This window comes from Pezoporus occidentalis, unplaced genomic scaffold (assembly GCF_034315485.1).
Source record: "Pezoporus occidentalis ecotype Australia unplaced genomic scaffold, CSIRO_AGI_Poc_V1 ctg14, whole genome shotgun sequence".
NCBI classification, from domain to species: Eukaryota; Metazoa; Chordata; class Aves; order Psittaciformes; family Psittacidae; genus Pezoporus; species Pezoporus occidentalis.
In genome coordinates, this window is record NW_026913209.1 from 1168968 (window position 1) to 1182790 (window position 13823).

The following is a 13823-nucleotide window of genomic DNA, read 5'->3' on the forward strand; positions in this document are numbered from 1 at the left end:
TCTGTACATCACTCAATCCATTGTTTAATTGGTTTTAAATGATAATTCTGTGTTTTATGTTTGCTTGCTTACATCATGTTAAATTGAAAGAAAAGCAATTTTATTCCAAAACAGTATGTAGAACATATCCAGTTATCTGCTAAGTTTCATAATGAACAGCAAAGAAATCCAATATAGACTAATTAATATTCCAAGCTCCCAGTTTCTGGGTAATTACTGCACATTTGTCACACTTAGTTTTCTTTAGATTTGTTTTCCTATATTGCTCTTTATAGATAGCAAGAGTCTTTAAAAGAATATGTTTTTTGTAAGCTTTACATTCATAAATGCCAAAACCAAAGAATAAAGTCTTGATGCACCACAGCTTGTACAAATTATCCATTCCATCCAGAGCAGTCTTCTCCTCACCACTATGCTGTCTTTTATTTCTTTCCTTGTCTGTCACTATACCTTCATTAATACTCAGGCAAGGTTTGTGGACACTCCACGGGTTAAAACATTCAATAGATTAGTTCAGCTAGTCATATTAATGACTATATTAATTTCAGGAGACCTCACCTTAGATATAAACCCCACTGCAAGGCATAAAATGTCACTGGTTTATCCTCTAAGTAATCCAGCTCTATCAGGAAACTGGCTAGTAGTTTTAATGAAATGGGACTCATAAGGTTTTATTACTTTTACAATGAATGCTTTTCTGTTTTAGTGCCTCTTGGAAGGAGTAATTTAGCTTCCCGATTTAAACACGACTTTTTATCCTTCACAACTTGCAGGTTTCAATGTTACATTTCTAACATTATAAATACAAATGCAGATATGGAGGCTTTAATAAAGCTATGGAGTTCTTTTCACCAATATAGATAATAATATTCTGAATATCATAGGAAAAAGGAAAAATTTAATCACTTTTCTAGGCTGATACAGCTAACATTTTTGAGCATACAAGAATATAAGCTTTACAAAATAGTTATCAGTGATCATACTGAGTTAAGCAATATATACTGTTATACATCGGATTTCACTGCTTCTCTTGCTCTTCAGATTTTCTTGGGAAAAAAGGCATTCTAATATATTTTCCCTATTTTAATATCCTGGCCCTTACTGACATCAGTGAGAGTTTTACCCACAGCTTCTTAGATCCCAAAATGGAAAGATGGAATATTATATTTGTATAAAATGAACCAGGAAACTAATACTGATTTCAAGAAGAAAAAAATAAATTTCTGTCCTATTCTTTTTTTCTTTCACCATGATTTAACTAATTAAGATCAGAAATTTAAAAATATTGCTCCTGAAGCATTATCTAATTTTGTTTTGTTTTGTTTGGTTTTGGAATAGACAGAAAGACGTGCTCTAATATCACAAAACGTGTTTTGTTCTCTGACTTTGTCACAAGAGTAAACAGGAAAAGAACAATATTCTTGCACAACCTGTTTTTAAAATTGTGAGAAAAATTCAGTAAGTAGTGAAATTTTGGCATGACCAGACATATCCTAGTAAACAATTGTCCATTGGAAATCTGAAATTCTGCTAATTAATTTAGGGAAGGCAAAGCTGTCAAAGCTTTCAGGCATGGTACCCTGGTATAAAACCCATGAACACTTATATTTCCCCTTGCTCTTTTCAGTGTATCTTACTGACATGATGTCAGTAAAGTGTTTATAATAAGCTGAAGAAATTTTTATAAACAGATTAAACTTTGGCTCTAAAAAACTAATAAAAAAGGTTTTTTTCCATTTTCTTATAACAAACAGGGACATGAGACAAAGAAACAGCAATTTTCAACAAGTGCATGCATCCCACTATTTTTGCAGCACTTGAAGTGGCAATAGACTGGCAAGTTAAAGACTTAAATTAGAGCAGCATTCACAACTACACAAGTTGTAACAGGAGCTGGCAATAGGAACAGATGCATCGATACATGCCACCTCCAAAATAATGGTGAGCAGTCGCAGGTGTAACTTCCATACAACACATCAGAACATTATGGAGTTCATGTATGACACGAGAGCAGAGAGCTATTTATAAAGCACTCACTAGCTGCTTATGAGCAAAAATGTATGTAAAAAAGAAAATTATTAAAATGAAATTTAGTAAAGCTTCAGCATGAGGAAATCCTGAATTTCATACTTACCTTTCTGTGGTTTTCTGGTTTCTGTTTTGTATTTTAGTTCAGGGGTTTGGGTTTTTTGTTACTGGTTGGGGTTTTTTTAATTGTAGCTGTCTAATGAATTTGGAGGTTGCTAATACATTATCATTACTCAAAAAACTAAGCTTGGGAGCAATAGATTTTTTTTTAATTAGCTATCTTAAAGTAAGTACCATTATAATCATCTAATCATCCTTTGAGGCAGCTTTATGTATAAATGCTTTAAACATTCATTGCCTTACTACTGGGGGCTATGCCTTAGTTTATGTACTCTACAAGAAAATAAAATGAGTGTTTATGCACTTAAGAACATGCATGAACAGAAAATGTCAGAATGCTAAATGCTGTAATTTTAAGTCTGTTTTTCTCTCAACACTTTCTAAAGCTTAAAGAAATAAACCAACTTCTAAATTTAAATTAAATATTTTTAAAAAAGGCTTTGTGTTTCTGTTTGATTTATGTAATTTACACTGTCTACACCTGCTTATTCCCCATAAACCTGGAATAATGCCACTTTTCAAACGACTGAGCAACTTAACTGTTAATGAGTAGCCTTTAAGATTTTCATGTATACATCTGCCTCTATTTAATATACCAGTCTTTCAGCAGAACTACTTCTGAAAAAGCCTCTTAGTGATTTTTGAGAATTACTGGTGTAACTCCTCAGCAAAAAAGAATGTTGGACTGCAGCACAGGAAAGCACAACCTAGCTAGCGCGAGTATCAACACTGAAAATGCAAAGGCACACACATTAGCAGTAAGCCTGCTGAGGACTCGGTACAAGTTGGGGATGCTGGCCAATAACAAAGCGTGTGCCAACATGTTTTTATTAATAGGCTACTTTCAGCAGATTCAGGAAAAGGTGAAAGAAATCTATCCATTGGTGTGGCAATCAGACCTTCATGTGACCTTCACGTATACACACCCTAAGAGGGTGAGTTTAACATAGTCTTATTTAACTTGATGAAGGCTTAATGTTTTAGGTATGTAACAAGGGTTACCACAGATTTACATGCAGATGGTATGTGTTTCAAATTAATAACACTTACAAATGAACCCAAACAAGTATTTTAATAGTCAGTTTACATTTTTAAAGACTATGTCCAATAATATCTTTATGAAACTACAATTTGACATAGCATGATCATTTTTCTATATTAAATATAATGCTACCTTTGTACTTCTTTCATACATTTTAAAAACTCCTGGAATTGATACCAGTAAATGTTAGAATCGTTTAAATATTATGTTTTAATATTGATCAATAGATCCACTATCATTGTTTTTTATTAAAATGTCATTTAAATGTAAGAATTATCTTTGGCTAAGATAAATACTTTCTTCCTAAGTCGTCAGTAAAGCAAGGCAAATCTTCCTAAACAACAGATATATTAGGACGTAAATTTTCTCATTCTCAAATCACCTTCACTGTATTAGATTAGAATTTTGCCCAGAAAATACTTGTATTTATTTCTTATTTATTTTTCAGCCAAGATCTTGCTAATACGTATTCCTTCCCCATTCCCAGAATTTTACCAGAATTCAGACGTCTGAAATCCACATTCTTTTGCAACCAAACTGCCTCATTTGCTTTTTCTATAGCTACCACTCTTGTTTCTTAATGCTAATAGCATGTTTTAAATACTATATAGGGTACCGGATACAACTCACAACTCCAACATGCTGGTAATCAAAACAAGTTAATGATTTTTTCTTACTGGCTGTTCTATCTATTAGAAGGCCCTCCCCAGGAAAAGACTGGTCCAGAAGATAGTTTCTGAAAATCTCAGTACTATCCGGTTTGGAAGCCCATAAGCAAAAAATAATGTCTATTTACGTCTCATCTGCTCTCCTCCTGAAATTTAACGCTGAAGACAGAAAAATAATCCTAGTTTTATTAGTTGACAGGTAACAGCTTTATAAATGAAAGAGACATAACTGTGATTTGTGGACAGCTTGGAATACAGCTGATATTAAAAAAAAAATATTTACTATAAATGCATTTTCTGCCTAATACAATTTTATGCATTACATAGATTCTAAATAAAGGAAGGTGAATGCTTCACTGCAAGCAAAGTACAACTCAAGCTAAAATAGGTCTATCAGAAAAAAAGAACTGCTTGGAAGACAGATCATTTGACTTCAGAATGCTTAATTTAAACCTACTCTATCCAACCACTTAAATAAGAAATCTGAAAGAACATATGGAGTCCATCAAGTAATGCAGTTTTCTAGCTTTTTTTATTTTTAGAGAAAAATATCTTCTTTACTTAATAGAAACCAATCTTCTTTCATTATTATTTATATCGTCTTTATAACATTGATAAACAGGTGCACAGAAATTTCATTTGAGAAGCAAGAAAAGCAGGCCAAAACTGCAAGAGATACTTATTAAATATGATTCTTGCATATAAATGCAATTCTTTCTATATTGAGTTAGAGCAATAAGATGGACAAACGTGCAAAGCATTTTAAATTATTAGATCAATGATAACATTTCCTCACCAATTTACCACAGCATCGGCAAAACTGATCTGGATCTATTCCCTGAAAGTACAAGACTTCTCTTGCTTTAGTTTGACAGTATCTTAAAAGAAGTAGTTTGGATGTAACAGGATGTGTTGTTGACACATTCTAACTTTGGATTTTCAAACAGAATAACAAAATAAAATCAATAATAAGATACTTTTTGTTTCAAGAGCCCAGGTTCTAGGCATTATTGTTCGGAAAAAAAGAAAAAAACAAAAAGAAAAAAAAAGAAAAATAATTCATATCCTATTGAATTCAATTCTAAAAGTTTAGTCAAACCAAACTAATGATCAAAACCATATACCAGCATCTACAGCTATTTGTCTGTTTTTTTTTTAACTTTAACTATATTCAGGTGATACTTCATTAAGACATGTAAGCAAACCAAGCATTCTTACAGTTGTGGTCTCCATAGTTTCATCTCTTAATGAAATAGATGTCCAAAAGCAAACATTTGTCAATGTTCTGTCAGTTCTCTATTTTAATAATAAATTTTTATTTCCAGTATTCTGTCTTATGCTTTAATTACCCATCAGAGAGAGAACAGCTTATATGCACATCCATTTACATTCAATCCACATAACCTGTCAAATTTCATGAAAAATTTCGTGAAAATAAATGTACTCCTCCTGAGAGAAATGCAGATCTATTGAAGCTGTGCCTGTAAGGCTTATATGCTTTACAGCATTTCCTAAATTCAGAGAAACAATTGAGCAGTGATCCCTCCATCAACACATGCACATATATCAGAATTCGAAAAGTAACTCGCCTTTGAAAAACAAATTAGAAATGTTTTTCTTCAACGCCTCACAGCAATTTTAAAAACACTATCTTTACTCAGCTAGAATGCCAATAATACACATCGCAAGCCATGAATGAGGACAAATATTTAACTCAATAACTTCACTTCTGCTACACACAAACACCTTGGCAGGGTTTTTTTTTTAATATTTTTATCAGTTCTCCTCCTTTAAGAATTTTTAATGTTACCATTTTCATACAAACCTGACATTGTACCTCAGTGATTTTTTTCCCTTTTCATTAAATCCATATGAATCATCCAATTACCCCACTCCCTGCTATTAGTCAAGGTAGTCAAAACTTATTGACAGCTTTTTTTTCCAAGGCTGCATGTGCTTCCAGAAACACCTCCTCAAGTGGAGGTCTTCCTTATTTGCCCCACTGAGATTATCTACAAGCTGTGGGCTGTTTGCATCACCAGCATTACACAGGTTAACAATGACAACCACCACTGACACTCCCAAGGGATTGTCCTGATGGATCATTTGGGACCTCCTTGAGAGAGATAAAAATCAGCAGCAACTAATTTCCAGCAGAATCTTGGAAATCTGAGAAATATATCTCCTTTGTCTCTTCAGGTACATAGACTATGCTTCTCCTAGTGTGCACTGCAATAGAAAATATCCATGAAGGACCAGCAGATTCTCTCAATACTTAAAGAGCCATGAAATGCTATGCCTTATCTTTGAAAACAATAGTATGTTGTGTTATCAGCTGTTTCAACCCATAGGTATGTACCTGAACTACTTTAATTGAAGGTGTACTATTAAAGGTCTGACCTTTGGAAACCAAGTATTTCAAGTTACTTGGGGATTATTCACACCAACTACTTTATATGCTTCACATGCATATGTATCCCAGGCTTCCTATATAGCCATTGAAGCACATTTGCTTCTGTCTTTAGGCAATTTATTATTGCTTCTGTCTTTAGGCCATGTATTATCAAGCCAAATGGATTTGACCCTTACGTGGGTACTCAGGGAGAACAGGAAGAACTTTAAAAGTGAACACAATGGCCAAACAGTATTGCCTTGAAGACAATAAAGTTACAGCAGAAGATAGCAAACTTGCAGCAGCATATCCTCACACACTGATCAGCAGCATGGCAAGACCAAAGACATATACTTCATAAAGTATACTCAGCAAAAATTAATTTTTTAGAAACTGAAATGTTAGAGAATGTTCCCAGTAAAATGTTGCCTTGTACTACGTTACTGTGATAGGCTTCACTGGCATAATTTAGACATTAAAAAACAGACTGTTAATTCTATCACAACCAGAAAGACTGAAGACAAAGAAATGTTAAGCCCTGCCTGTGCACTTGCAATTTTTTACAAATAATCCAGACGGTTTTACAGCTTGTTTCATAGTAACTGTAGGAGTCTAACAAGCAATCACTGCTCTATGGCATTAAAACATCTTCTCTAGTAACTCCTGAGGCTGTTAAAAATACTAATAACACCCACACACCAGAAAAGACTCAACCTACTTGTAAAGCCTAGAAAGGAGTTCACTCCTGTTCTTCAAAACTAAAAGTGACAACATGGAAAAGAAAGAAGTTTCTTGTGTTTTTTCTATCTTGAAATGTGTACTCTAGAGTCGCATTTTGCAACAGGCAAAAAGGAAACATAAAAAAAGAAAAAATCTATGAACACTCAAGAAAAAATTCTGGAATCAGAACTCTTAAAGGTATTTCAAGATAAAAGCTATATTCTTTCAAAATAATACTTCATAAAGAGAAAAAAAAATCTTCAAGATGTAGACATTTAATTATCTTTGCATCTGGGTACATATTACTTCTGCAATAGCTGTTCCAGTATGTGACATCTTTCTCTTATTTCAGTTTAAATCCTAAAGTTTATAAGAATTACAAAAATAAGTTCAAAATTCCATGTGACTACCAGCCAAAACATAAAATATATTTTCTTCTGTTATTTTCTGCTTAATAATGACTTTAATAATGTTACTAAAAGACATGAATTCAATGAATTTTGCATGCATGACATTCACATGATGTAATACTTTTTGTTAGAAATAGAAGCCACACATGACAAACTGTAAGAGTTCTATTTGAAAAAAAAGTCAGCTAAAGAGGTCCTCCATGGAGGGCCGAAATAAGCACTAACTCAGGGATAAGGAGCCATATGTGAAGCCTCAGCAAGAAAGCTGAACAGAGAGGTTCCTAACATAAATATATTATGGGTGCAATCCTCAAGCTGCTGTGACAGGTATGTGTTAAGCACCACAGTAGCCTCCAAAAGGCCAAACAGCTGAAGAACTTCCAGTGCGGATGGTGGCATTCAGCTGATGAGTATGTCAGTGTAGTGACAGCACTGGTTGCTGGGGCATTGAGGAGGCTTCATAATGGTAATTTCTCAGTAGAAGCTGTCCAGGACTGACTGGGTTTATGAAATTAGATGGATGATGAGGTTTCTCTAATTGTGGCCCCACTGTGAATAGTAAACAATTTCAAAACCGTGAGGTTCAAATTTTCACTAAAACACAGAATGCAGATCACTACATAAAAAACATTTTTATACAACATAAACATGCCTAAAATATATTGTAATACACTATGTTACAGTTCAAGAATGCATTTATGCCAATAAATAAATATGGGAATACTATTAAAGTCAATTTAAGACTATTCACTAACACATATCCAGTGTGAGATAGCAACAAAATTATTGTTTCCATACTTCTTAAATCAGCTGCATTGAGAAGAAGAATCCAGCCATTACAATAACATTATTGCTTCAACGATCACAGGTCTCTAACCTTCATACTCTAATATTATTAGAATACTGAATCTCCATTAAAAAAAAATCACAATAGGAAGCTTTCATCTATGGAGTTACTTTTTATTTCAACACCCTATCAGAGCATGGGAGAAAATAAAAAAACTAAAATGATGGGAAAAGCAGAGAGGATTAGGAAAATACGGTGTGGTGGGTTGACCCTGGCTGGACAACAGGTACTCACCAAAGCTGCTCTATCACTTCCCTCCTCAGCTGAACAGAGGAGAGAAAATATAACAGAAAGCTTATGGGTTGAGATAAAGACATGGAGAGATCACTCACCCATTACCTTCATGGGCAAAACAGATTCAACTTGAGGAAATTAGTTTAATTATTACCAATCAAAATATGAGTAGGATAATGAGAAATAAAAAAAAAAACAAATCTTAAGAATACATTCCCCTTAACCCTCCCTTCTTCCTGGGCTTAACTTGACTCCCAGTTTTCTCTGTCTCCTTCCCCAAGCAGCACATGGGGACAGGGAACAGGGAACAGGGGTTGTGTTCAGTTCACCACAGGTTGTCTCTGCTCCTTTCTCCCCAGGGAAGGACTCCTCACACTCTTCCCCTGCTCCAGCTTGGGGTCCTTCCCACAGCAGACAGTCCTTCATGTATTTCTCCACTGTGAGTCCTTCCCACAGGCTGCAGTTTTTCATGAACTGCTCCAGTGTGGGCCCCTTCCATGTGTGCAGCCCTTCAGGAACAGACTGATCCAGTGTGGGTCCCCTATGGGGTCACAAGTCCTGCAGGAAGCCTGCTCCAGCATGGGTTCCTCTCTCCACAGGGCCACAGCTTCTGCCAGAAGCCTCATCCAGCACAGGCTTTCAACAGGGTCAGAGTTTCCTTTGGGCATCCCCCTGCTCTGGTGTGCAGTCCTCCATGTGCTGCAGGTGGAGATCTGCTCCACCATGGACCTCTATGGGCTGCAGGGGCAGAGCTGCCTCACCATGGGCTGCACCAACAGTGTCTGCACATCCATTTCTCTTACATGTCCTCACTCCTCTCTTCAGCTGCTGTTCCACTGCAGTTTTTTCACCTTCTTAACTACATTATCCCAGAGGTACTGCCACCATCACTGATGAGTTCATCCTCAGCCTGTAGTGGGTCTATCTTGGAGCCTGCTGGCATCGGCTCTATCAGACGCAGGGGAAGCTTCCAGCAGCTTATCACAGAAAACACCCCCACTACCAAAACCTTGCCATGCAAACCCAATACACTCCACTCCTCGCCTCTGTAAATTGTGTATTTAAGAATTATCATTCACATTCATCGTTAAAATTCACATTCATCACACAATCTTCACGAATTCCACTAACAATAACAAAAAAAGATTTTCTCACACCAAAATCAAAACATCATCAGAACCCCAAACAAAATTGGACAATGTACACATCATCCACCCTTCATCCCTTCACCACAATTGCAAGAACTGAAATTCCCCATGTTCATTTCACTCTCTAACATTGTTTAGTCCATGTCCTGCCCATTACCACTTATAACAAATTCCTTATGCCCCATGTTGGGCAACAAAAAGGACTACGGCTGGTCTACCTTGACTGGACACGACGAGGTGCCTACCAAGCCACTCTGTCACTCCCTTCCTCAGCAGGACTGGGAGGAAAAAACAAGATGAAAAAAAAACCTGATGAGTCAAGATAAAGGTACTGTATCAAAGGCTGTGCATAGAACAAATATTCTCTACTTCCCACCAGCAGGCAATGCCCAGCCACTTAAACCGCTTCCCAGGAGCAGGGCTTCAGTACACATACTGGTTGCTCCAGAAGGCAAATGTTGTAAATAATGAATGCCCCCTCACCTCCTCCTCCTTTCTCTTAGCTTTTTATTGCTGAGCAGAAGACATATGATATGGGAGACATATGATTTCCCTTTGATCAGTTTGGTCACCTGTCCTGCCCGTGTCCCCCCTCCCAAGATCAATTGGCGAAGGGGCAGTGCTGGAGAGATAGCCCAGATGAGCTGAGCACTGACCATCAGTAGCTGGTTGATAACTGTTGATAACTGCTGTGTTATCAACAGCTTTCCAGCCACAATACAAAACACAGTGCTATGAGGGCTGCTGACAAATCCAATTTACCCTATCTAAAATGGCCAGAGAACTATATAGCAGAAAGTTATGGTGGCCATCCAACATGCAAGTTATACTCCATGGTACAAGGAAAATATAATTGTAAAGAGCGGATATAACACCAGTACAGGAAAATAATGACATTAAATCAGAACAGCTTGGTCCTTAACAGGGCAATATTTACACTGCATTAGTTTCATGTGACAGAGGTAAAGGAATGCAGGCAGAGTAACCCTGGTCTACTATGGAGGAAGAAATCTTGTTAGAACAAGTAAAGCGTAATTGCTGAAGATTCTGCTCAAGCGGGTTGAGAACTTTCAGGAAATGCTTGCAAGACACCCAGGCAATTTGAGGGAAAAATATCACATTGTCACAGTGATGGTATGAGAATTACAGAATCATAGAATGGTTTGGGTTGGAAAGGACCTTAAGATCATCTAGTTACAAACCCCCTACCATGAGAAGCACCAATAAAAGGATTTTCAGAGATTTGCAGTGAATAAATCACATAACATATCTTATGGTTTGACTCATAAGGCAAACTTCTCACTCATTAAATAAGTGAAACTGAAATAAGTGATTCCAGGTCTTTTTTCTGAAAATAAGTTATTTATCTGTTTTCAGATACTTTCCAAAGGAGAGACATATGATAACAGAGAGCAGCAACTACACCAAAGCCCCATATAACAGTAGGAGAAATGAGCACACTACTGTCCTTTTTTAACCTCATGAATTCCATATAAAATATAACATGAACCTATCTGAGAAAAGACAGTAAGCTTTTCACATCAATTGACTTAAAAGCCTATGAAAAGTAAAGTGCTCTTAGTCAGCTGTTCACTATCCATATTGTACAGATGAAGAAATTGAAGCAAAATATTAGTTCCCTATATAGCTTCATAAACACATTAAGAAAGGAAAACCAGCTCTCAGAACTTGCTGACCTCAAGCCCTAATCCTGCACAGCATTCTGCCCATCTCATCATAGCACACAGAAGAGTCAGAGACCTTTACTGTATATTAAAATACATTTAAATATCATGCATCTAAGAAAAGAAGTCTGATAACTAAATATCATGGATATTTAGTATATTCAATATTCAGCACAAAGTAATTTTTGTTACCTTCAGTGAGCACCATGGGAATCATAGGCTGTGTAAAGAAGACGGAAGTATATAATGTACAGAACAAATTTCTGGTTTCTTATCAATGAACAGAATGGCTAGCCAGAACCACATATAACAGTTTTGCAAGGTAGTAATATTAATAAAATAATGTCTGCCATGTATAACTGAAACAGGAAAAAAACTCTTTTTTGTACCACATGAATAACACAGCAATCCCTTGTATAAAGTTCAGTGGATTTTTTTAAAACCATCCAGCTTCTTTTTTTCTCAATAATAGACAGATTTTTGTCTATGTAATGTATTTACCTAATTAATAATATGTACTGTGGAGCATTTTGTTAGCCCATGAAAAATCCACTACACAATTCCTCTGAAATCCTTTACCTTGATTCTGTATTTCCCATTTAAATTTATCATCATGCTGTGAGCATAACGATGGCTGCTTGCCAATTACATTAAAGCACCCTGTCTGGAACCCATCATTAGTTTAAGTCCACTTTTCAGGGAGGAATAATTCAATCATTTTCTATTTTGTAGAGCTCTGGATCAATTCAAACAGGTAGTAAGACCAGTTTTAAAAGGCATTCTTCCTTCAATTTGGAAGAAAGAAACTTTATTTACAACATTTCTTACAGTGCCACAGAAGAAATAGGACTGTGTGCAAACCTCAGATAAAAGAAATCCCACCTGTTTCCTCTCATGCTTCACACTAGAAGACACAAGCTTTACTAAAGGAAGCATAAATATAGAAAAGTTATTGGTACTCTGCTACATAAAATATTTTTCTTCTGATAGGATGGTGATAAAGCAGAGCTTGGTCCTAAACCCCCATTCTTCTCACTTTGTAGTGACTGTGAACACTTTCCTCCACTCACACAGCTTATAAAACTATCTACTGATGACTCAAAAAGCCACCTGTTGTGCCAACTTATCCCCTATACCCACTTAATATCTCTTTTTAGCCATGCCACTGTCACTTTGAACTGATGATTCTCCCATCTTTACTTTCAAACTCTTTCTGCCTTTTTCCATCACTACCACGACTATTATTCTCTTAAATCTTTCAAGACTGTGCTATATTTTTTCCTTGTTCTTTCTTCTCTTTACCCTTATCAGTTATCCAAAATCTTTCTCTAGTATCCAGTATTTTATTTCCACACACATTTCAGCAAGCACTGCCATTCAACGACTCAGCGCTTCTATTAATAGGGTCTTGTTCTGGCCCTGAGTTATTCTCTTACTGATCCCTTTCAGCTTCACTGGCAATTTTTGTGCAACAACACTGTTGTCAAACCACATGCTTTTGACTCTGTCTGGCGAGTCCTTCTCTGCTGCCATTTCAAAATTTAAATTTATAACACTGTCCTGAAACTGCTGAAAACACCATGTTTAACCCGCTCTGCTGAGCCCAGTTCCTGCCCATCAGGAATTCCTGCCCATATTCTTCAAATCCCTTTTGTTAAGCTCCTTCATTCAAAGGCCACCTCTTCTTTGCCTTCAAGTTGCTCTTTTATTAACACCTACCTTCAGCACATACAAAGCAGACAGCTGATTCATTCTGACATGTATATGCATTTACATTCAACTCTAATTACACCCATGTGCAACCTGACACTTCTGGTGAGGCGGTTTATATCAGAAATACAAACTGAACTATACAAAGTGCGACATGGCAGAAGAAAGAAAGAACATTTTATATACTGCATTTTTTTTTTAGCTCTTTTACAATACATTCATAGTTTTTGCAGTGATAGGGTATTTGTCCACTCCTGCACCCATGTTCACACAGTCACGTAGGATGAATGACAGAATTTCACTACTTCTGAACTACTGAAATACGGTATTATAAATTAGGTTCAGCCAATATGTAATGTCTGTGATCATTGGATAATGTGGGAAAAGTACCATTTCATCTGTCCAGCTGCTACTCCGCCTGTTACATCTGGTACTTATCCTCAGCCTATTAATTGGATTTATATTAATGGTTTCCTTGGTTATTATTTTCCTACATGCTATTCGGCAGTGAAGAGACTTGGTATTGTCAATTAAAAGCTCACACTTGCATCTCTTCAACAGCACATCACGCACCAGATCAAATTTGAGAGAGAAACTGTGTCTGACTAGTTTTCTAAATGAGCTTCATATACATTCTATGCATGAAACATTAGCTCATTCATCAATAAATGGCTGTGTTATTCTGTTATTTTAAAATTTTATATAACAATTAGAAAATATAGTGTCCTTCACCCTCCTTCTATACGTTGGGATGTTTTTTTTTCAGATGATAAATAGATCAAATGCGAAGATATTTAATATATGAACATGCCATTATGA

The 13823-nt window shown here is 36.1% G+C and overlaps 1 protein-coding gene across 7 annotated transcripts in view; it reads right to left on the bottom strand.

Annotated features, from left to right (window-relative positions):
* IMMP2L (inner mitochondrial membrane peptidase subunit 2) overlaps positions 1–13823 on the bottom strand; it is a 453769-nt gene that overhangs the window by 312129 nt on the left and 127817 nt on the right. Inside the window, exon 4 of one of the 7 annotated variants that reach the window (XM_062609584.1) lies at positions 6063–6087. The exons of the other annotated variants lie outside the window; for them this stretch is intronic. Coding sequence (XP_062465568.1) covers positions 6078–6087 — 10 coding nt within the window. The 3' untranslated portion in view covers positions 6063–6077. Of the gene's footprint in view, positions 1–6062; positions 6088–13823 lie in introns of those variants that run through there. 7 annotated transcript variants of the gene reach the window in all.